The sequence below is a fragment of the Ipomoea nil genome, unplaced genomic scaffold (genome assembly GCF_001879475.1).
Source record: "Ipomoea nil cultivar Tokyo-kokei standard unplaced genomic scaffold, Asagao_1.1 scaffold0019, whole genome shotgun sequence".
Lineage (NCBI taxonomy): Eukaryota > Viridiplantae > Streptophyta > Magnoliopsida > Solanales > Convolvulaceae > Ipomoea > Ipomoea nil.
Genome location: NW_017616447.1, coordinates 1222345 through 1248150, shown reverse-complemented (window position 1 = coordinate 1248150; position 25806 = coordinate 1222345). Strand labels below are relative to the sequence as shown.

The window sequence follows — 25806 nt, the reverse complement described above, 5'->3', positions numbered from 1 at the left end:
TTATATAGAAATCATTTTTGTAAAAATCTATTTTGGCCTCCAAACTATTTAAAACTATCCTTCTAGACTTGGGTCCATGTTGCATGGTGAACCACAAGCTTCCAATGCATTGGCCTGAGACAATTTCTAGCAAACTCTTGCCATTTTTGCCCCCCACCAATCATTTTGGTTTCTCCTAGGGTTTAGTACCCCTATAAATTAGAAAGATATCAGACATTGCCTCTTGATTCCATTCTTGGCTTCCCATTCATTTGCATCAGGAGAACAACACAGTAAGTCATTTTCCTCTCATCCAATCTTAGCTTTCCATTGCTTCTCTACTTTCCTTCTATCATATATCTCTGAGTTCAAGTTCTTAAGGGTTGTAGTGTGGTTTGTTTGAGCTGTTTAGGAGGTGAAGAAGGAGGTGTCTAGCTTGGGAAGAAGTTGGAATCCAAGCTAAAGAGTGAAAGCAACAAAGGTATAACCCCATGGACTCCCATCTTAAGATTTGGCTCTGTGAAGCCATTGTTTCATAGGTAGAAATGAGTAGAAATGCTAGATTTTTGAAGTGCTTGAGCTATGAAATGATTTATTACTTGTCTATGAGGTATTGTAAATGTTTTGGATGTGCTAGAATTACCTGATGATGTTTTGCAGATGAGAAGAAATCATCTGGTGCACAGGCAATGTGCACTAGTAGAATCACCGGCCCCAGCCAACGGCCCAATAAGGGAACCGTTGGCTAGAGCCGTGGCCAGCCGGGCCTATGGAACGGCCCTAGGAGAGGGCCGTTGCCTAGAGCCGGCGAAACGGCGATTCGAGGGGAGCGCCTAGCTGAGCCCCGCACCAAGGTCCGTGAGTAGTTCCCTGTGCAGTGGCCGGACCCTTGCGGCTCAGCTACATGTCGTTTCGGACCAGGTGTAACACCACACTTTTATTAAACTTAATTACAGTTCTAAAACCAAAATCAAGATAAACTAAGCAGCGGATAAACAACTTAAATAATAAACTAGTGGGAATGTCACGGTCACAACCACCTCTCCACGGTGGTTGCACAGGCTAAAGATGGAACTAAATCATTAAGTCAAACTAACATTTAAATTGCTTAATTTAAAAGTCATAAGGGGGAAAACACCACGGTGTCTATCACCAAACATAAACATCATAAGTGTACAATCCATCAAATAAACATTATAATAATAAAGAGAGTTTAGACTACTAGATCTACTAAACTAGTTTAACTCGATCATCTCTCAAACATTGGGCCCACCTGAAAGGGGTTTTGCAAAACAACAAGTAGACAAGTAGGAAAACACGTGTTAGCACCAAGCTAAGTATAACCACACTCAACCCTGTAAAGTACTATAGTATATACTTTGGAAAAACATTTGTTCACAAACTCAATCAAACAATCTCAACACTTAGACAACTTCAGATACATCACAGACTTTCTATATGCTCGCAACCTATAATATCAACAGGCATGCTTCAAATATAAATAACTCATCAACATGAATATTCTAACACATATTTCTCATAACAAAACTCATCATAACGAACTCATGTCATCAAGCAATTGCATGCTATCAATCAATACGAAATTATCTTCATGCTTTCAAGTTCTCATCATGCAAACTAGATATATAAGGCATCAAAATGCAACTAAAGCAATCATGCTCAATATATAATCTCGGTTAATCATTCTCATTATGCAATCGAGTGCAAGCATTCTCGTTATTCAATCTCGTGCAATACTATACTAAAAAACAATCTCGTGCAAACATTATTATTATGCAATCTCGTGCAATACTATAAGTATACTCAAACACTCGTTTGTAAAATAAAATACTTTTCTGTGGAGGTTTCTTAGAGCCACAAGGACTCGCTTGCTTTTTTTCTTTTCTTAGAGTCGCAATGACTCGCTTTCTTTCTTTCTTTTCTTAGAGTCGCAATGACTTGCTTTCTTTACAAATGGACGAGGTTGGAACTTCACCGTACCGTATCATGAACGAACCTATCCGGGCACGGCGTCTAGATGGCCTAATACTCATCTCGTCCACTGAACCACTCTCTTGGTTGTATGCTCAAACTCTGTGGAATCAGGTATCGAACTTTTAGCGTACACACCACCTGGCCAGGATTCCAAGCCTGGCGGGCAGTTTCCAACCTCGTAACGTGGGAATACAACGCATTATATATACTGGGACCCCAATGTCCATAATTTTCTTCCGATAGGACGTAGTCCAAACGGGTCCTCTAAAACAAGGTTTTCCTCACCATAGATATGTATAGATATATCGCTCATGCATCTCATATATGCAACACTTAACTTATGCAATAGACATTCACATACTTCTCAATTCATTCTCAAAGACAAGATAAAGATGCTCTACGTGGAATGAGATTTTTTTGAAAAATAATACTTAGGCCCACGTTGGCCACTTATGCACTTTTAAAACATGATTTACTTGGAATGCAATTTACTGTACAACATGCTTCAAATTTATCTATCATAGTGATCTCTCAAGAACATAATATCATGCTTGGTTTGTAACATATCAAACTCTGTATATTTCTACCATCAAAATAGACTTCGAATTCCATTGAACATACAACACATTCTACTCATGCTTTTTTAACAATTCTTATTCACAAAGTGTTCATGCTTCTCTATTGAATACACAATTAGCATCAGGAGGATAAAACAAAGAAATACCCAAAACAGTGAACTCAAATATCATTACTGTGAAGCATTTCAACACATATTCTACCATAACATGCTCATCCAAATTCAACAAAATCAAAGCTCAAACGTGCGTCAAGATAGCCCCGAGGTACCGAGCTACAATGGCCCGTGACAACTGGCCCGAAACGACACGTAGCTGAGCCACATGGGCCCGGCCACTGCATAGAGATAACTCAGGGACCATGGGGCGGGGCTCAGCATGGCCCGCCCTCTCAGGCCATTAGCTTGCCGGCCCTAGGCAACGGCCCTCTCCTAGGGCAGTTACCTAGGCCCAGCCGGCCACGGCTCTAGCCAACGGTCCCCTTGTTGGGCCGTTGGCTAGGGCCGTTGCTTCATTTGGTGCACACCGTCTGTGCACCAGATGATCTATTTTCATTTGCAATCAATCTCATATAACTCCAACACATCCAAAACATTAACAACACCTCATAGACAAGTAATAGATCACCTCATAGCTCAAACACATCAAAAATCTATCATTTATACTCATTTCTACCTAAGAAACAAGGCTTCATGAAGCTAAAATCTAAAATGGGAGTCCATGGGGTTATACCTTTGAAGCTTCTTCTCTTGAGCTGGGATTCCACCTTCTTCCCAAGCTAGCTACCCCCTTCTTCACTTCCTAACAACTCAAACAAACCATACAAAGCTTAAGGCTAGAACCTCAGAGAATGGATGAAAGCTAAAAGGGAAATGGAAGGCTAGGATTGACTGGAGAAGGAGGATGAAACTTACTGTGTTGCCTCTTGATTTGCAGAGCTGAAATGTGGGAAGCAAAGAGTGGCATCAAGAGGCAAATGCTCTGATAGAGTTCTCATTTATAGAGGCACAAAACCCTAGGATCATTGGTGGGGGGCAAAATTGTAAAGTGGCTTGCTAAAAGATGAATCAGGATGAAGCTTTTGGATGGTTAGTGGTCCACCATGCTTCATGGACAAAGACTAGAAGGATAACTTTAAATAGTTTGGGGGTCAAAATAGATTTTTCCAAAGATGATTTCTAAACAAGCACTTGGTTCAGGTTTCTCCCAGTCTCACTGAGATTAGTTTCTCATTTTAAAACTTGGTACACGAAGTACCCGAAAATTTAGGATTTTGGAATTAAAATAAGTTTCGGTGTTGAATTAATTTAAAATGTAACTCAGAATAATTTATTCAAACACCAATTTATCTAAAAAAAAAATTAATGGAGTAAAAATGACTATTTTGGAATTTCTTAAAATTGGATTTATAAAATTAAATTTTGGGTTGTCACATTCTATCCCCCTTAAAAGAAGTTTCATCCCGAAACTTAGAGGGAACAGATCGATTTTCTTAGAACGGAAGCTTTCGAAAAGGTGACAAGAATTTCAAGAATTGGCTTAGAGGTTATCTTGGCATTAGGAAGAAATAGAATCTCTGATTTCCAAACAAGCCCCCAAATAACTAAGGCGCTAAGCTCAATGTAACTACTAGAACTCACGAACCCAAAGTTTCTTTGTTACTCCTCTTATTCTTATCGTTCTTACCACTTCTTCAATCTCAACACTAAGTTTCTTTCTTTTAGCTCTCACACAACTTATCATTTCCAAGTTCACATCATCTAACTTGCTCTTTTCTTACTTAATTCAATTCTTAGTTCCTCGTACTTCATAAAACACACTACTTACTTACAACTTATCTTCCCACCCTCACATATCTCACAAGTCCAAATTCATTGTCAATCGTCTTAGACTTCATTTCTTTCGGAGTTCACAACTCTTGTCTTATCCATTTACTATCTCTTCAAAGATAGAGGAAATCATCTTCACGTTTGTTCAATCCATCCTTAAGTCCAATTTCTTGGTGCTTCAAGTTCTACTTTTAACCTACGAGTTTAATCTTTGAAATTCTCTTCACCGTGATCTCAAAAACATCTTCTTGGGTAGGTTTGACTTCTTCTTGTTGCATCAACATTGACACTTGGCTTCCTTCCACAATTGTGGATCTTTAACCGTGGCCTCTAAGCTCTACTCACTTCCTTTTCTTCATATTTGTCTCTAGTTGCACGAAGCTTCACTTCAATCCTTGAGGTTAGCTTAGGTCTTGTGGGCGATACTGCATGAGCTATGGTGCTGATCATTTTGAGCAAAGACAGCTACAACTGGCTCCAAACCGCAAGCAGAGTAACCTTCTTCATCACGTTCTTCGGTTGACTAGATATGCGCACTACTACTTTACTTCTTCGCAACAAAAAGATCTCACTACTTCTAACTTTCTTTTCTCAACAGCAAAGATCACACAAGCAAAGCACACAAACAGGATATAAGCATAACTCTTATACTTGTCACATTAACAACTTCCACATAACTCGCAACTTTTAACTCTCGACTTTCAACTTTCACTTTTCAAGGATATTAACAAAGCTAAACAAAGCAACTTCTTAACAAACAAACTTGAATTCACCATATAGGTGTACACTTGATTTGAAGGAAATTGGCTCCACAGAAGAAGAAAGTAAGAGGTTTCTAAACTTGAAACTCGAGAGTACTATTGGTTACAACCAAAGTCATGATTATCAAGGTTACGATTTTCCAAGATTCAACAAAGTCTTGTAAAACAAAAGTAGTGGATCGAATTCCAAGAGAAGGACACAACAAAGAATAATCTCAATGAAATAACTCAATACTAACGGATTCCAAATAAAGATGCAATAAGGGCTTAATCTCAAACAATATATCAACACTAGTGAATTCCAAAAGAAGATATAGAAGAGATATGATCTCGAAGCATTAGCTCAATAGCTCAATAACAAGGAAAGAGTACCACAATGGAAAATCTCAAGACATTAGCAACAGGATCTGAAAGTACAAAAAGGACACATAGTCAATAAAATAGCTCTTCAAGAATACTCAACAGATATAAGCTCATAGGAATTACTCAACAAATACGAATCCCAATGGCATAACAACAACGAATAGATCTTGACTCCACAACTCAATGGATTCCAACAATGGGGATTTAAGGATAATAAGCTCAAGTCAAATTCAACGAGATTCCAAGAATAAAGCTTACAACAAGTTCATACTAGCATCAAGAACTAATTATACTAGCATGCAATCCAACGAAAGGCTCACAAAAATACTTATAACGAATTAATAAACATTCGGATCAACAAATTCAAAATAGCTCATAGGAATATCAAGAATAGATTATTTCAAGGAATTCAAGATCCAAACTCAATCAAAGAAAGCCTAAAATACCCAGCTCTAGACTCCAAAGAGTTCCAATAAACGTTCCAAAGCAAATAGGAGCAATCAGGAGATCACAGTACAAGAAAATAACCAAAAGCTCAAAATCAAGGATTATCATGCCATCAACAACAAGGGATTTAGAATAGAAAATTAGCACAATGAGCACAACAAGATACTCAGGAACTAACTGTTTCTAACTTTCCTCTTCTTAAAGCAAGACTTACAACAATTAAAGCACAAACAAACACACATAAGCATAAACTATATACTTTTTACTGTTATCAACTTCACAAGGTTTTTCTTTCACATTCTTACTTCTAGCTTTCTTAGCTTTTCACTTTCAGCTTTCAACTTCTCACTTATAGCTTCTCTACTATACTTTTAAAGATAAGCAAAAACACTTTAAACACGTTGATAAATCACATAAACAGTTAAGCAAACGAAAGGAAAACTCACAACCTCACCGCGTTCCTAACTGATATTTAGAGTTTCTCTTAACTCTGATTCTCTTACTTAGTCACTGTACTTAGAGTCTTTCTCATCCCAATTCTCGTAACTTAGGGCTCTTTCCCTAATTTTATCCTTCCTAGGATCTTTACTTAAAGTTCTCTTCTTAACTTATCCCACTTAGGATTTCAACTTAGAGGTCATTTCCTAATCAGTCCTTCCTAAATTTTCCACTTAGAGCTTCTATACGGTTCGTACCGCTCTTATACCAACTTGTAACACCCCACTTTTCTTAAACTTAATTACAGTTCTAAAACCAAAATCAAGATAAACTAAGCAGCGGATAAACAACTTAAATAATAAACTAGTGGGAATGTCACCGCCACAACCACCTCTCCACGGTGATTGCACAGGCTAAAGATGGAACTAAATCATTAAGTCAAACTAACATTTAAATTGCTTAATTTAAAAGTCATAAGGGGGAAAACACCCCGGTGTCTATCACCAAACATAAACATCATAAGTCTACAATCCATCAAATAAACATCATAATAATAAAGAGAGTTTATACTACTAGGTCTACTAAACTAGTCTGAATCGATTATCTCTCAAACGCTTGGCCCACCTGAAAGGGGTTTTGCAAAACAACAAGTAGACAAGTAGAAAAACACCCTTTAGCACGAAGCTAAGTATAACCACACTCAACCCTGTAAAGTACTATAGTATATACTTTGGAAAAACATTTGTTCACAAATCAATCAAACAATCTAAACAATTAGACAACTTTAGATACATCACAGACTTTTTATATGCTCGCAACCTATAATATCAACAGGCAAGCTTCAAATATAAATAACACATCAACATGAATATTCCAACACACATTTATCATAACAAAACTCATCATAACGAACTCATGTCATCAAGCAATTGCATGCTATCAATCAATATGAAATTATCTTCATGCTTTCAAGTTCTCATCATGAAAACTAGATATATAAGGCATCAAAATGCAACTAAAGCAATAATGCTCAACATACAATCTCGGTTAATCATTCTCATTATGCAATCTAGTGCAAACATTCTCGTTATGCAATCTCGTGCAATACTATACTCAAATGCAATCTCATGCAATACTATAGTCAAATGCAATCTCGTGCAATACTATAGTCAAATGCAATCTCGTGCAAACATTATTATCATGCAATCTCGTGCAAACATTATTATCATGCAATCTCGTGCAATACTATAAGTATACTCAAATACTCGTTTGTAAAATAGAATACTTTTCTGTGGAGGTTTCTTAGAGCCACAAGGACTCGCTTGCTTTCTTTCTTTTCTTAGAGACGCAATGACTCGCTTTCTTTACAAATGGACGAGGTGGGAACTTCACCGTATCGTGAACGAACCTATCTGGGCACGGCGTCTAGCCGGCCTAATACTCATCTCGTCCACTAAATCACTCTCTTGGTTGTATGCTCAAACTCAGTGGAATCAGGTATCGAACTTTTAGCGTGCACACCCCCTGACCAGGATTCCAAGCCTGGCGGGCAGTTTCCAACCCCGTAACGTGGGAATACAACGCGTTACATATACTGGGACCGCAATGTACAGAACTTTCTTCTGATAGGACGTAGTCCAAATGGGTCCTCCAAAACAAGGTTTTCCTCACCATAGATATGTATAGATGTATCGCTCATGCATCTCATATATGCAACACTTAACTTATGCAATAGACATACACATACTTCTCAATTCATTCTCAAAGACAAGATAAAGATGCTCTACGTGGAATGAGAGTTTTTTGGAAAATAATACTTAGGCTCACGTTGGCCACTTATGCACTTTTAAAACATGATTTACTTGGAATGCAATTTACTGTACAACATGCTTCAAATTTATCTATCATAGTGATCTCTCAAGAACACAATATCATGTTTGGTTTGTAACATATTAAACTCTGTATATTTCTACCATCAAAATAGACTTCGAATTCCATTGAACATACAACACATTCTACTCATGCTTTTCTAACAATTCTTATTCACAAAGTGTTCATGCTTCTCTATTTAATACACAATTAGCATCGGGAGGATAAAACAAAGCAATTCCCTAATCAGTGAACTCAAATATCATTACTGTGAAGCATTTCAACACAAATTCTACCATAACATGCTCATTTATAATCAAAATTCACCAAAATCAAAGCTCAAACGTGCGTCAAGACGGCCCCGAGGTATTGAGCAAAAAGGACCCTTGACACCTGGCCCGAAACGACACGTAGCTGAGCCACATGGGCCCGGCCACTGCACAGAGATAACTCAGGGACCATGGGGCGGGGCTCAGCATGGTCGTTCCCCTTAGGCCGTTAGCTTGCCGGCTCTAGGCAACGGCCCTCTCCTAGGGTCGTTCCCTAGGCCCGGTCGGCCACGGCACTAGCTAATGATCCCCTTGTTGGGCTGTTGCCTAGGTCCGTTGCTTCATCTAGTGCACACTGTCTATGCACCAGATGATCTATTTTCATCTGCAATCAATCTCAGACAACTCCAACACATCCAAAACATTAACAACACATCATAGACAAGTAATAGATCACCTCATAGCTCAAACACATCAAAAATCTATCATTTCTACTCATTTCTACCTAAGAAACAAGGCATCACAGAGCCAAAATCTAAAGTGCGAGTCCATGGGGTTATACCTTTGAAGCTTCTTCTCTTGAGCTGGGATTCCACCTTCTTCCCAAGCTAGCTACCCCTTTCTTCACTTCCTAACAACTCAAACAAACCATACAAAGCTTAATTAAGGCTAGAACCTCAGAGAATGGATGGAAGCTAGAAGGGAAATGGAAGGCTAGGATTGAATGAGAAGGAGGATGAAACTTACTGTGTTGCCTCTTGATTTGCAGAGCTGAAATGTGTGAAGCAAAGAGTGGAATCAAGAGGCAAATGGTCTGATAGAGTTCTCATTTATAGAGGCACAAAACCCTAGGATGATCCCTCATGATTGGTGGGGGGCAAAATGGTAAAGTGGTTTGCTAAAAGATGAATTAGGATGAAGCTTTTGGATGGTTAGTGGTCCGCCATGCTTCATGGACCAAGATTAGAAGGATAACTTTAAATAGTTTGGGGGTCAAAATAGATTTTTCCAAAGATGATTTCTAAACAAACACTTGGTTCAGGTTTCCCCCGGTCTCACTCAGATTGGTTTCTCAGTTTAAAACTTGGTACACAAAGTACCCGAAAATTTAAGATTTTTGAATTAAAATAAGTTTCGGTGTTGAATTAATTTAAAATGTAACTCAGAATAATTTATTCTTTTTTTTTTTTGAAGAAATCAGAATAATTTATTCAAACACCAATTTATCTAAAAAAAAAATTTAATGGAATGAAAATGGCTATTTTGGAATTTCTTAAAATTGGATTTATAAAATGAAATTTTGGATTGTCACACCAGGTGTAAGACTTCTATGTTATGTTATTATTCATCCATAAATTAACATAATGTGAGTTGCATATTCACAACCTTATTATTTGGTGCATTTTGCTAGCACAATAGTTAGGCTTAAACCCAGTATATTTATATGTTTATATGTATATATTTCCCTTATAATATTTTCCTTATGTACTACTATACAAATTCGGGCTCTTTATACCCAAAATGATTTCTAAGCATCGGAAACGAAGCTCCTTGTAAGGGGGGAGGGTGTAACACCCCGTGTTACCGCCTTTAATCCCGGATTAATTTTTTAATTAATTCTGTTAATGATAATTAAAAAGGATTTAATTTGGGTAGGATTCCCTTTAATTAATTAATGTGGTCCGCCATGGATCGTGGAACCTTGCCTAAACTAGAGGGTTAAGCCTATTAGGAATAAAGAGGGTAGACCATTTACTAGTCAGATTCTAATTAGGAATCCTAGACCTATATATCTGTTAGGAATAAAGAAAGTAGGCATTTACTATTCAGATTCTGATTAGGATTCCTGATTCTATAAATAAGGGATTAGAAGGCAATTAGAACCCTTACTACCCATAGTTATATTACATGAAATTATTCCCAAAAAATTCCCCACCACCAAGCGTAGGGAGATCAATCGGATGGATATCTTAGGGAAGAACCTTAATCGCCAAGGGAGGATTAATTAAGGCTAAGAGGTAACCCATGTCTCGAGAAAGCCTATTTTCCTCGCTATATCTTTTCATTGGCTCCTTTGATATATGATTCTGTGCTTGAGTCTTGATAGAGCTTTGTCTAGGGTTTATATTGTGTTTATGTGATAATCTTGATATTTATGTGTTAATCTTGATGCTTATGTGATAATCTTGACGTTATTGATACTATGATAAATTATACGAATGATCTTGTAGTTTGATTATGTCTAGAGCCTTAGGGTTATAACGTGGATTTCGTATTATGATGTCCTTGGTGTATTTGGGTGGGATTTCGCATGATCGGGTGTTGAGTCTAGCCTAAGACTTGTATGTGTTTAGGACTTTGCATATAGACTTCTTGATGTTCTTGTGATTCCCGATGTCCCTGGATCGTTATATGGTTTATGTAGAGTCTTGGCATGTTTAGGAATCATGTTAGGATGTATTTGGTGTGATTATTGGTTTAATTCCGTTAATTGAATACGTGGTGTTGTGGTTATGTGTTTGAATGTGTTTGGACATGGTTTCGGGTTCCACGAGAGATCCCGGAACCAAAAGTTGCCTGTGTATCAGTGGGGGGTAGGTGGGGGGACTAACCACCCGCCACCTACCCGCTGCCGTTGCCCGATCTCCAGCGGGCAGGCGACTGCCCGCCGGGCACCCGCTGGATTGTGGACCACCGCCAGTGGGTGGTCCTCCACCCGCCGCCCACCTGCTGGAAATTGACGATGCGTCGTGATGTTTTCCCCCGTTTGTTGTTTCCCCGTGTCCCGTTGGGTCCCGTTGTACCCCGTTTGTCGTGTATGAGTCTCGTTTGGTGTTTTAGGCATCGTTCTAGGATTTTATGTGTGATACGTCATTGTTGTTGAGCCTTGCTTGTTATGTGATTATGTGTTGATTGATTGAATGATGATGAGTATCGTGGTCATTGTGCAATGGTCAGTGCGACTGATGACGATGATAATGATGATGATGAGATTATGATTGGTGGAAAATAAACTGTTGGCGGTTGGCACCACTTTTGCCCGGTCATTATACTGAAGGTACAGGCCATAGCGGTGACTGTGCTAAAGGCACACACCCACCTTCGGCTTACTTGCTTTAGGCATGGGTCAGGTTATAAGTGCTGCGGTGTCATGTTAGAGCTATATGCGCTAAACCCTTGATATTGGCACTAGAGGTGCGGATCATTGAATGGCACTGCGGCACCATCTTGATATGTTGGTGGTTGAAAGGTGGTTTGTCGGGTGGGGGCATGTAGTTGCCCGGAAGCATAAGGGGTGGGGATATAAGGGTGGCCTGGATGTATAGGTTGGAACTGATATAAGGACGGAGGGGAGCTACAAGGTTGGAACTTGGTATAAGGTTGGAGGATGAATTGTGTGCTTTGTTGACTACTTGCTAATTGAGTGTATTGAATGCCTTGGTTGCCTCGACTTGTAATTTGCATGCTTATCTGCCTGTTATAAGGACCGTGAGTAGCTTCGGAGCGTGCTAGTTGGATTCATGGACTTAGTTTAGATAGTGCTAGCCTTGATGAGATGGCCTACGTGCCATGATTTGTATTTGGGTATTAATTATGGTTTATGCTTGATATTTAGTTTAGCATGTGCATCTGAGTTCTTTAGCTCAGATGTGGCATAGCACCCCCGACTACTGTGTATTAGTTTATGCTCTATTTTGGAATCAATAATAGATTAGCCTTTATTTTATAGGTTTTAAATATCTCAAAATTTAGGGGTGTTACACCAAGGTCCGTGAGTAGTTCCCTATGCAGTGGTTGGGCCCTTGCGGCTCATCTACGTGTCGTTTCGGATCAGGTGTCATGGGCCCTTGCGACTCGGTACCTCGGGGCCGTCTTGACGCACGTTTTGGCTTTGATTTCGTTGAATTTGGATTAGAAATGAGCATGTTATAGTAGAATTTGTGATGAAATGCTTCACAGAAATGTTTATTTGAGTTCATTGCTTTTGGGGTTTGCTTGCCATTACCTTCCTGATGTTATTTGAGTATTTGAATAGAGAAGCATGAACACTTTGTGAATAAGAATTGTTAGAAAAGCATGACTAGAATGTGTTGTGTGTTCAATGGAAATTGAAACCTATTTTGATAGTAGAAATGTACAGAGTATGTTATTTTTCAAACAAGCATGATTGCAAGTTCTTGAGAGTTTACTGAGCTATATAGAATTGAAGTATGATTGTACAGTATTCTTGCATTTCAAGCATATCAGGTCTTTATAAGAGCATAAATGGCCAACGTGAGCCTAAGTATTATTTTCCAAAATTCATGAGCATGTGGTATATCATTACCTTGTTGCATAGAGAAGATGTTGAGTTGTGACATGCATAAGTTTGGTGCATGATATATATATATATATATATATATATATATATATATATATATGTGTGTGTGTGTGTGTGTGTGTGTGTGTGTGTGTGTGTGTGTGTGTGTGTGTGTGTGAGGTTTTCGAAGACCCGTTGGGACTATGTTCTTTCGGATGATGTTGACTGGATATTGCGATCCGACAGATTTATCATGTAACGCGGTGTATTCCCACGTTGCGAGGTTGGAAACTGCCCGCCAGGCTGGGAATCCTGGTAAGGGGGTGTGCACGCTAAAAGTTCAATACCTGATTCCACATAGATGAGTTTAGAACCAAGAGAGTGGTTCGGTGGATGAGATTGAGCATAGGTTGGCTAGAGGCCGTACCGGGATAGGTTCGTTCATGGTGAAGTTCCTACCTCATCCATTTGTAAAGAAAGCGAGTCATTGCGACTCTAAGAAAGCGAGTCATTGCGACTCTAATAAATGAAAGTAAGCGAGTCCTTGTGGCTCTAAGAAACCTCCTTAAAAAAGTATTTTATTTACAAACGAGTGTATAAGTATACTTATCCTATAGCATCCTATTGCATTCGAGTATAGTATTGCACGAAGTATTTTATTTACAAACGAGTGTATAAGTATACTTATCCTATAGCATCCTATTGCATTCGAGTATAGTATTGCACGAGATTGCATAATGAGAATGTTGCACGAGATTGCATAATGAGAATGTTGCACGAGATTGTATCGAGAATGTTTGCACTAGATTGCATAATGAGAATGATTAGTTGGGATTGTGTATTGAGTATGATTGCCTTAGTTGCATTTTGATGTCTTATATATCTAGTTTGCATGATGAGAACTCGAAAGCATGAGAATAATTTCTTATTGATTGATAGTACGAAATTGCTTGATAGCATGAGTTCGTTATGATGAGTTTGCTAGGTTGAATATGTGTTAGAGTGATTATGTTGATAAGTTATTTATCGTTGAAGCATGCCTGTTGATATTATAAGTTGTGAGCATATTGAAAGCTTGTAGTTTATCTTAAAGTTTATCTAATTGTTGAGATTGCTTAATTTGAGAATGTGGGCAAATGTTTTCCAAAGTATATACTGTAGTACTTTACAGTGTGGAGTGTGGTTATACTTAGCTTCGTGCTAACGGGTGTTTTCTACTTGTCTACTTGTTGTTTTGCAAAACCCCTTTCAGGTGGGCCCAACATTTGAGAGTTGTTCGAGTTAGACTAGTTTAGTAGATCTAATAGTCTAAACTCTGTTTATTTTTATGATGTTATGATGATGGATTATAGACTTATGTTATTTATGTTTGGTGATAGACATCGGGGTGTTTCTTTCCCCCAAGTGATTTTAATTAAGTAATTTCAATGTTAGTTCGACTTAATGACTTAGTTCTATCCTTAGCCTGGGAAATCACCGTCGAGAGGTGGTTGTGGCGGTGACATTCCCATTAGTTTGTTATTTAAGTTTGTTTATCTGCTGCTTAGTTTATCTTGATTTTGGTTTTAGAACTGTAAATAAGTTTAAGAAAAGTGGGGTGTTACAAGTTGGTATCAGAGCGGTACGAACCGCGGGAGACTTAGGAAGTTTGACTCTTAGGATTGAGTATAGAAACTCTAAGTGGAAATCCTAGGAAAGACCGATTAGGAAATGACCTCTAAGTTGAAACCCTAAGTGGGATAAGTTAAGAAGATGAACTTAAAGGAAATCCTAGGAAGGATAAGATTAGGGAAAGAACCCTAAGTTATGAAAATTAAGATGAGAAAGACTCTAAGTTAAGTGGTTAAGTATGAGAATCAGAGTTAAGAGAAGTATCAATTAGGAACGCGGTGAGGTTGTGAGTTTTTCTTGCGTTTGCTTAACTGTTTATGTGTTTTATCAATGTGTTTAAAGTGCTTTTGTTATCTTTTGTGAGTAAAGTAGAGAAGTTAAAAGTGAGAAGTTGAAAGAGAAAAACCAAGAGTTTGAAAGTTGAAAGTAGAAGTGAAAAGCTAGGAAGGCTAGTAGCAGTGAACCTTTTAAAGTTAAAGCATAGAAGAGAAATTCTTTGATAAGTTGCTAAAGTAGTTGAGAAGAAAAGCTTTTTCTTTCTTTGTGTGCCTTGATTGTTGTGAGCTTTGTCTTAAGAATAGAAAAGTTAGAATCAGCTAACCCTTAGTTGTGCTAACAAGAATGATCTGTTCTGGTCATGTTAAAAGGACATCGCGATGCCGCCGCGAAGAGTTAGAGAGGAATCTCCTCGCTCCTCAGGACCTGGAGCGTCATCATCTACTGACTTGACAGAGAGCCTGCGCCAGCTCACCCAGTTGACTCAGACTATCGGACCGCCGTGCATAATGGGAACAATGGTGGCGGAGATATGTCTAGGAAGATCACGGGACGCAATCCACCTTGTTACCTAGGCTGTAACACCCCGTGTTACGGCCTCTAACCCGAACTAATTATTTAATTGATTACCGTTAATAATAAGTAGAAAGGATTTAATTAAGTTAGGATCCCTTTAATTAATTTATGTGGCCCACCATGGATCATGGACCCTTATCCTTAAAACCCAAATCCTTAATCCTACAAGGAAGAGGATGGGTGGACCATTGCTATTCAGACCCTAGTTAGGACTCTTAAATATATATATATATATATATATATGTATATATATATATATATATATATATATATATATATATATGTGTGTGTGTGTGTGTGTGTGTGTGTGTGTGTGTGTGTGTGTGTGTGTGTGTGTGTGTGTGTGTGTGTGTGTATTCAAATATGGACAAGTATATTATAGAGGACTGTGAGGACAGATGTAGTGTGTGCCATTACCTGGTATGTCATGTGCATGGCCGAATGTAGTCGTGTGCCACAGTTTGTATGTCGCGTGCTAGATTTGTTAATTTATAGAGCTTGGGTTCGAAACCTGATGTTTACATTTATTCTTGTGTGCCATTATGTATTAAGTTGTGTGTCTGGTATTAATTTGTTGTGTGCCTATTATTTGTCCTCACAGTCCTCTATATATTGTTGTCCTCATTTGAACTCAACCATATATATATATATATATATATATATATATATATATATATATATATATATATATATATATATATATATATATATATATATATATATATATAGGGACTTAAGAAGCATTTAGAAACTTACCACAGTTAATTCTACCACACAAGGTATTCCCAGGAATCCCCCCCTGCCACCAAACGTAGGAGAACCCACGAGAAGAAGATCTTAGAGAAAGAACCTTAGTAGCCAAGGATATCGATTAAGGCTAAGAGGTAACCCATGTCTCAACAAAACCTATTTTCCTTGCTATATCTTATACATTGGCTTCTTTGATATATGATTCTGTGCTTGAGTCTTGATAGAGCTTTGCCTAGGGTTTATATTGTGTTTATGTGATAATCTTGATGTTTATGTGTTAATCCTGATGCTTATGTGATAATCTTGACGTTCTTGATACTATGATAAATTATATGAACGGTCTTGTATTTTGATTATGTCTAGAGCCTTAGGGTTGTAACGTGGATTTCGTATTATAATATTCTTGGTATATTTGGATGGGATGTTGCATGATCGGGTGTTGAGTCTAGTCTAGGACTTGTCACTAGTACAAAAAACATCAATAAAATCGACTAATTCGCGTCCAAAGTAAGAACTTTGGACGTCTAAAGTGTAATGCAGTGACATTTTTGTAATTAAAATGCCACTATATATATAATTTCCTTTTTTTTTTTTAATTTTAAAACAGTATTGGCATCCAAAGCTCTGTACTTTGGACGCCAATATTAAAAGTCTTCTATTATTCGCGTCCAAAGCTCAGTACTTTGGACGCGAATAATAGAATCACATTCATCACTCGCGTCCAAAGTGGCAAACTTTGGACGCGAATTATTTTTTAAATCCAAATAACCCTAGCAACCCAGCAGCTGCTCCAATCTTCTCACGCGTAAACCATCATCTTCATCCGCTCCGATCCATATCGTCTTCATCCGCCGTCCGCCGCCTGCCGCTCTCCATCAGCCGTCCCCGCTGTCCATTCTTCACTTCGACGCCGTTCATCAGCCGTCCGCCGCTCTCCATCCGCACTGTCGTTGCTTCATCGTCCACCACAAGCCGCCCAAGCTCGCCGCCGCTGACACCTCCGTTCTCCACGCTCGCCGCCGCAGCCACGCATGCTGACTGCCGCCGCAGCTACGCACGCCGGCCGACTGCAGGTACGTAATTTTTAATTTTTTTGTTATTTTTTTTTTTCAAAAATCAGTAATTATTGTAATTGCAATTAGAAAATCAGTAATTATTTCTAAAATCATTAATTATTTCAAAGAAAAGATGTTTTCTAGGACTGAAGCTTTTCAAAGCAGTTTCGGCAGGGCATATTTTAGCTTATCTGTTGAAAGTGTTTCAGGTTGGAGTGTTTTTCAAATAACCTTCTTAGCACTTCAAAGCACACTATCTGTTGAAGTTAGTATCTGTTGTCAAGTAACGCGCACTACCTAACCTGCTCCCCTTGGGCCTAAATATGAATATAAATTTTACATTGATTATTCAGGAAAGGAAACAAGACTTATAAATGGATTCTTAATTAGTGCTACTAACTTTGACTCATTCTTTTGCCTGTAGAGTACCTGTTATTAGACCTATAAAGGATGTTAATCATAGCATCTTTTTTATTGAGGCATACAATCGGCTTATGCATTTTTATTATGTGTCTTTTGAGCTTTCGTTGGCAAGTATTGATTCTTGGACATGGTTTATACATCCATGCCACAAGTTTAAGAGGCTGAACTTATTCTATGATTCCATTCGTAATGGGTGTTCAAATCTGCATTCAATATAAATAGGACACATGCTGATTGGATGATTTAGTGGTGATGCAGTTGTACATTATATGCCTTGTAAAATGAATTGTTTGATTTTTCCTCATGTCCACTTAATTGTTGGTGGATGAATAATTTTGATATGAAGTTACAGCATTGCCATATGTTAGCTTGGATTGAGATAAATGAACTATTTCTAGAGAAGTATTTACTAGATTTAAGATTGAGATTTTCCATTTTAAGATTTTCTTCTATTTATTGTTCTTGATGCTTTTGATTCTAAACTATGAATATCATTTGCTTTTTATTTTGTTTTTTGGCACAGTGTTACTAATCTCTGATTGTTGTGCCATTGTTACTTTTCAGGAAAGTGACACTGAAAGGACATTGTATGGATTGGATGGTATAACGGGAGCAAGTGATATAATTATTGTAATCTCAAGTCTCTTAAATTTCCCTCTTTATAGAAGCACTTAAGGATTGTGCTCTTTGTAAATGCCTACTCTTTTATTGCAGGTTGAGGGTGAGATGGACAAGATTGCAATGGAAGAAGCTGGCTTTCGTAATTGTGTCAGTGTCCCCGACGGTGCTCCTGCATCAGTTTCCAAAAAAGAGTTGCCACCCGAGGATCAGGTCACTATTTTACATTTTAATCAATAGTCAACACAATCCTTAAGGAAATTCTCTCTTTCATATCTTTTCTGTATCTTTCAAAATGCATTTGCTTACTTTCTTTGCTTTTCCATGTGCTGCATTATTTTAATTCTAGCGGCTCTTTTCATCTATGTGCATCAATATTTAGCTTCTTGTCCTTCAGTCCGAAAGTCCAAATAAGATTGGTTCTTGTAATGGGTAAGAATGAGGAAAAAGCAATATAGAGAACAAGATCAAAGCTCTTTCAAGTTTGTATGTGATATAAGCAAACTTCACTTTCCTTAGCGATGAAACATCTTCTACAAATGTTGGATCTAATGCTTGTTTTATGTGGATTCTGTAAAGATAGGACACAAGGTATAAATATCTTTGGAACTGCAAAGAATTCTTTGAAAAGGTTTGCTGACTTATTTCTTTTATAATGTTGTGAAAATGCTGCAACCATAAGGCTTTGGTTCTCTGATTTTTTTATTTTATTTTTAATAGGCATCTCGTATAATACTTGCAACTGATGGGGATCCACCTGGCTAGGCTCTAGCCGAAGAACTTGCCCGCCGTTTAGGGAGAGAAAGGTTTATATTTCTCTCCTTTGATGTTATGATCATGTGAATTTGTTTATTTGTTGTAATTGGCATAAATTTATTAGCTAAATAGGTGCTGGCGAGTGAAATGGCGTAAGAAGATTAATGGGCATTGCAAAGATGCAAATGAGGCAAGCATGTTCATTTTGAAATTTTATTTCATGTGGGTTTATCCACAGGAATTCATAAACCTAATGATTATAATTTTCTAAATGATAATATTTTCCCATTCACGAGTCCTCATCTAGAATGTTTTACTAGTTGATATTATTACTTTGTTACTCTGTTTTGATGTGGTTGTATATATATATCTTTGATCAGAAATGGAGATTGTATTTATAAATGGGAAAGAAATTACATTAGAGGATCAGAGCTTCTGAGTCCTGTAAAATCTATTAAACTTAGTTGTTACTGTTCAATCTGCGTAATTCTTGCACTTGTTTGTTACGCGTATAGTATTTTTTTTTTAAATACAAACACTATACGCGTCCAAAGTTCATGAAGTTTGGACGCGTATAGTGTTTATTTTTTTAATAAAAAAATACTATACGCGTCCAAAGTTCTTAAACTTTGGACGCGAATTATCATTTTTCGCGTCCAAAGTTACTTTGGACGCTAATTGTATATACAATTAGCGTCTCCTACATCCGCGTCCAAGCAGCTTTGGACGCCTTTTAGCGTTAACTTTGGATGTGAATGACTGTTTTTGTACTAGTGTGTGTCTAGGACTTTACATATAGGTTTCTTGATGTTCTTGTGATTCTAGATGTCCCTGGGTCGTTATATGATTTTTGTTGAGTCTTGGCATGTTTAGGAATCGTGTTAGGGTGTATTTGGTGTGATTTTTTGTTTAATTCCGTTACTTGAATACGCGGTGTTGTCGTTCGTGTTTGAATGTGTCTAGACATGGTTTCGGGTTTCACGAAAGATCCCGGGATCGAAATATTTCATATGATTCAGTGGGGGGTAGGTGGGGGCAAGGGTGCCCGCCACTTACCCGCTGCCCCCTTGCCCGGTTTCCAACGGGCAGGCGACTGCCCGCCGGGCACCCGCTGGAACTGTAGCCGCTACCGGCGGGTGGTCCTCCACCCGCCGCCCACCCATTGGAAAGTTGGTGGGTAATGTGATGTTTTCCCCCGTTTGATGTTTCCCCGTGTCCCGTTGTGTCCCGTTATATCCCATCGGTGTTTGTGAGTCTAGTTTGATGTATCGGGTACCATTCTTAGGATAAAAGAGTCTTGAGTGTTGCATGCGAGTTGAATTGGTATCCCGTTGGCCTAGGAGGAAGTTGTATGATCCCGTAGGAGTGTCGTGGGTGGGTTAATGTTGTTTGTTATGGATGAGTTATGTTGGATTACGTGTTCCCCGATGAATCCCCCTCGTTATGTGTTAATGTGGATTGCTTGTTGATTGGCTTCGATGTTGTTGTGCATGATGACCCAATTGGTTGCGATCAATTGGCTATAATGACTATCTGGTTTGTTGAGAACAAACAGGTATTAACCCAACCAGTTGCGATCGGTCGGCTATACAGGCAGTTGGATTGGTTGAGAACAATCGGCTGTTATATATATTAATAGGGATGCGGTCCATAGTCTGGTTGCGATCAGACATATATGATAATAGGGCTGCGGTCCATAGTTTGGTTGCGATCAAACATTTATAATACGAATGAGCTGCGGTTCATTGATTAGTTGCGATCAATCGTTTGGTTCTTCCTTGTGCTGCGATACAAGTTAAAGTGCTGCAGGGCCATGTCAGAGCTATATGCACTGGTCCCTTAGCAATGGAACTCAAGGTTCGGGTCATGTGAATGGTCCTGCGGCACCACCATATGTGTGTGCACCAATATGTGCCTTATTGTTGATTGTTTGCCTGTGATGATAACTGGGTATTGATATGTGTTAGGAATATATTGTAATAGATTTTGATATGCCAAATTGTATTTTACAATCCCCAATTTTATTTGTTAAGTCTAGGCGTGTCACAGACCACAAAAGGAAAATTAACAAATATGAAGAAAGGGAAAAATACAAAGAAGAAGATGTATGCGTATGATATGTATACTAAAATAGCCCACACGCCCAACTCAAAGAAGAAAGTCATACTGATGGATCTCATTTGGAAGAAACGAGAAGCAACCGCAAATTTCATGAAGTTATCTTGAAGATCAAGCATCTATGGAAAGAAAGAAGTACATCAAAAGGAATGCTATAATGACTAATAATTTGTACAGTTGAGATGGATTACAGCTTGATGTATAAGCCGCAAGGTCTCAAGTTCAAAACTCACTTCTTACAATTTTATAAAGAAGCCTTAAATCAGTTCCAAAAGATGAAGTAGGAGCTAAGGTTTGAAAAGAGGTTTCGAAATTTCGAAATTAAATACAAGAAATTCGAAACTAAGAAGGAGATGAAGTAAGAGATGAAGTTTCAATAGAGGTTTCGAAAATAAGGAAGAGAAGAGGTTGGAGTAGAAGTTTCGAAATGAAGTTAGAGATGCGGTTTGCAAATTCAAGCTATAAATAGTAAGAGCTGAAGTTGGAGAAAGACATCTCATTGGTCGAAACACTTCATCAGTAGCCACATACAGAGAGACTAAAATACACAGAAGATGAAAGTCCAAGAAGGCAAGATCTTCATCAGAATTATTTTTAAGAGCCTTCACGTGAAGACAGATCTACAGCAGAAATATTTTAAGTCTCTTCACATGGACCACATACAGAGCAACGGCCGAAATAACAGAGAGATATTATTCTTAATATGATCCTCTAAAAAAGCTACAGATCTTCTGCAAAAGGCTACAAGAATTCAAATCTGAGATTTGGAATTCAAATTTGAAGATCTACAATTCAAATTTGAGATTGTCTTTTTTCAACGGGCAACTTCTCAAACCAGCTATATAAGGATGAAGAATGAAGCAGATGAAGAGTACTTCCAACACAAGCAACGAACTGCATATACGAACAAGTGTTATACTCAAGTGAGAAAATATTCAAGTGAGAAAAACACTCAGAGAGCTCAAAGAGAAAACATTCAAGAGTGTTTAATTCTTCATCATTGAGAGACTTGCTGCACATTGAAGATCTATTCAAGAAGTCTCAAAGTTGGAAAACCAGTGAAACTTGTTTTTCTACAAACAAGTGAATCAACAGTGTTCGAGAACACTGGACGTGATTAGTGCGGGCTTTGTGATCAAAGCACTAGTTCACGGGACGTCGAAGACGGGGGGAAAGTAACACGAAGTTATGAAATCCTGGATTGTCACACGGAGCTGTGAGATCCGAAACAGCAGTGTTGAAGAACACTGGGCGTGATTGGTGTGGGCTTGGTGATCAAAGCACCAGATCACGGGATACGTCGACCGGGTCGTGGAAGACGGGGGGAAAGTAGCACGGAGCTGTGAAATCTTGGAAAGTAGCACGGAGCTGTGAAATCCGAAGCAGCAGTGTCGGAGGCACTGGGTGTGATTAGTGTGGGCTTAGTGATCAAAGCACTAGATCACGGAAATTCATTATATCTTGGAACCAAGAAGTGGTGGATATAGTGAATTGGCTCTTGGAGAAAAGAGCAAGTGGAGTAAGAGGATTACATCCCCTCGCGAACCACTATAAATTGCCTTGTGTCATTTACTGCTTTATTTACTTACTGCTATCACGAGAATACACTTGACACAATCATCACACACGCTTACTTTAATTATTCCGCTGCGTACAAGACTCTAACAATCTAGTTAAGAGTTTTGATATCTCTGTTGCCTTAACATTTGTTGCATTCGCGAAAAGTTTAAAAGTCTATTCACCCCCCCCCCCCCTCTAGACTTTTACCTCACCCCTTTGTGACCAACAATTGGTATCAGAGCAGGTTGTCTATTTGGGTCAATTTGTTTCAAAGCAAGTTACCTATTTGGGTCAACCTTGTTTCTGACTGCTAGACATATCCATTTTACCAGTGTGTGATTGGATTGTATTATTCTTTTCCCACGTGAAAATGAATAAAGATTTAGCTCAAAATTTATTATTCTCACTTGACAAATTTGATGATTGGAAAGTTCGTATGCAGGTTCATTTATCGGCCTTACACGATGAAATGTGGGAAGTCATTTCTAATGGACCAATAGAAATACTGAAAGTCAACACGACATTTCTTCTATCATCCGATGCTCGACAATATGTACCAAAGCCGAAATCGGAATGGTCATCAGACGATAGAAAAAGAAATAATCTTGACAACATTGCCAAAGATATTCTATTCAAAACCGTTGATGATACAATATTCCCAAAAATTCGAAAATGCACAACCGCGAAAGAAATTTGGGATACTCTCATCAAGATCGGTGAAGGCGATGAACAAGAGAAGGACAACAAGCTCACGATAGCCATGACGAAGTTCGAAGATTTTAAAATGCTATCAAGTGAAAGCATTATTGATATGGAAGCAAGAATGATTAAAATTCTTGGAGAGATTAATGATCTTGGCAAAGAGAATTGCTAAAAAGAAATTAATCTCAAAATTCTACGAGGCTTACCATCCGCATGGGACATGAAGGTTACGGCTATGCGAGATCACCGAGATCTAAGAACGTTGTCAACCGACAAATTGTTTAGTTATCTTAAAGCTTATGAGTTCGAAATGAAGGCCAAAAATGACGAAGATTATGAAGTTCGAAATCCAGCTCTATTGGCCGAACAACCGTCAACCTCCAGGTCAGTAGATAATATTGATTTTATGACTGATGAACAGTTTGCTCTCTTTGTTAAAAAGTTTAGGAAATTCATGCGAAAAGGAGACAACAAATATTCATCACGAAGAAATCAAAATTTCTCTCGTGGAAATCAAAATGGCGCATGGAAGCCGAATGAAGAAAAAGTTGATGAAATGAACGATCTATGCTACAACTGCCGCAAACCCGGACATTTTAAAATAAATTGTCGGCATCCGATCGTTAGCAAATATCAAGGCAAAAACGTTGAATCTACACCGAATAAATTCGATAACAAAGATCGAAGATTCATACGTGACAAAAGAAAGGCGCTACTTAGCAATGAGCCGAATGAAGATGATGAGTCCAACGAATCGTCATCAAGCAATGAAAGTTCAAGTTCAAAAAATGATAGAGCACTAGTATGCAAATCAAATGAGTTGAGTGAAGATTGTCTAATGGCACTTGAAGCAGAGAAAGAAGATGTAACATCTAATTCTTTTACTTCAGTTAGTTCTTCCTTTTCTCGTGAATCTATTGGCAATCTAATGCGAGATTGGCAAAAGATCTTAGCCACTCATTCTCAACTCAAGGAGCGCAATAATATTCTAATTCTTGAAAAAGAAGAGATGAATAAAAAATTTCAAGATGCTTTACTTGAAGTGAGTAACTTGAAGAGTAAAAATATTTTTCTTCAAGAAGAGTGTAAAGCTAGAGAGGTTAGAGAACATAATCTAAGAGCTACCATTGCTACGTTTACTAATTCGTCCAAAATAATAGATAAAATGGTAAACATGCAAAAGCCATCAGGAGATAGAAAAATTGGTTATGACTCCACATGTTCTCAACCCCCTCAAAATCTGACTAATTTTGCTACTACTTTAAATAATAAAGTCCAAGTGGTAAAATTTGTTAAGAGTCAGAATAGCACAATGAAACGAGGACTTGGCTATCAACCAAATGCAAAGATGAATACTGCTAGGCCGAACCACGTTAATTACACGGCTAAGCATTCAAGATTCATTAAGTACAAAAGATATGCCAATGAGTTAAGTGCAAAAAGACCTCATAGGAAAGAGGGAAGTTTTCCAAGGATTGGGGATGGGAGATTATATCCCACTGAGCAAGATTGGTTGTGTGATTATAAACCATGGACCAAGTCCAGGTTTAATGCTTTTCATAGGCTAAAACAACAATCTACTTCCCAGGTGCCAAAGTACAAAAATAATTTTCAAAACCGGGCACCAAAAATATTTTCTAGAGTTAATTATGATTATCAAGTTTCAAATGGTTACAAACCACCTTATCTTAATTCAATAAGATCTAAGTGGGTTTGGTTACCAAAAATCACTAACAACAAAGGACCCAAACAAGAATGGGTACCTAAAAATAATTAATCTTTTTTGTAGGATGTCTGGTACATCGATAGTGGCTGCTCCCGCCACATGACGAGAAATAAATCATATCTAGTGAATTTGAAGAAAATCGATGGACCAAAAGTGATTTTTGGAGGAAATCAAAATTATGGAATTACCAAAGGAGTTGGTACGATTTAAAGAAATGGAATAAAAATTGAAGATGTATCGTACGTAGAAGGATTGAAGTTCAACTTGCTGAGTACTAGTCAATTTTGTGATAAAGGCTATCTTGTGGAATTTTCCAAAGATAAGTGCCTAATCAAAAATGAAACAACAAAGGAAGTAGTACTCACTGGAGCAAGGAAGAAAAATATGTACGTTGTTGATTGGAGCTCAAGCAAAGAGTCAGTATGCTTAATGGCCAGAAATTCGAATGAAGAAAATTGGGAATGGCATAGAAAGCTCAACCATCTAAACTTCAAGACAATCAATCAACTTGCAAAGAAAAATCTTGTTGAAGGTTTACCAAATATTGTCTTCAAGAAGGACCAAGTGTGCGACGCATGCCAACGTGGAAAACAAATTAAATCGTCGTTCAAATCAAAGACGCAAGAGTCAACGTCAAGATCGCTAAGCTTACTACACATGGACTTGTTTGGACCGGTCGATCCAATAAGTGTGAGTGGTAAGAAATATACTCTTGTTGTTATTGATGATTTTTCCAGGTACACTTGGACCGTGTTTATCAAGAAGAAAAGCGAAGTTGAATAAGTGCTACCAAAGCTGTTGAAGCAACTA

The 25806-nt window shown here is 38.1% G+C and overlaps 1 protein-coding gene across 3 annotated transcripts; it reads left to right on the top strand.

The window, feature by feature from the left end:
• Positions 1–18118: 18118 nt before the first annotated feature.
• LOC109174414 (twinkle homolog protein, chloroplastic/mitochondrial-like) lies at positions 18119–19388 on the top strand. Of its 3 annotated transcripts, XR_002053075.1 has the most exons (5): positions 18119–18146; positions 18231–18347; positions 18718–18765; positions 18855–18940; positions 19023–19037. XR_002053075.1 is itself a non-coding variant. In XM_019323671.1 (3 exons), exons 1-3 carry the CDS (start codon positions 18210–18212, stop codon positions 18897–18899), a joined length of 231 nt encoding a protein of 76 aa, XP_019179216.1. In that variant the 5' UTR covers positions 18139–18209; the 3' UTR covers positions 18900–18994. The 3 variants fall into 3 exon arrangements, 1 of the variants encoding a protein (XP_019179216.1); XR_002053074.1 differs by having other exon boundaries at positions 18139–18347; positions 19023–19388; XM_019323671.1 differs by lacking the exon at positions 19023–19037 and having other exon boundaries at positions 18139–18347; positions 18855–18994.
• Positions 19389–25806: the final 6418 nt, after the last annotated feature.

Excerpts from the sequence above, each read along its gene's own strand:
- LOC109174414 (XM_019323671.1), top strand. The coding sequence starts at position 18,210 with ATGCCTACTCTTTTATTGCAGGTTGAGGGTGAGATGGACAAGATTGCA. Across the intron at positions 18,348-18,717 it reads AGTTGCCACCCGAGGATCAG|GACACAAGGTATAAATATCT; the intron begins GTCACTATTTTA and ends CTGTAAAGATAG. Across the intron at positions 18,766-18,854 it reads GCAAAGAATTCTTTGAAAAG|GCATCTCGTATAATACTTGC; the intron begins GTTTGCTGACTT and ends TATTTTTAATAG.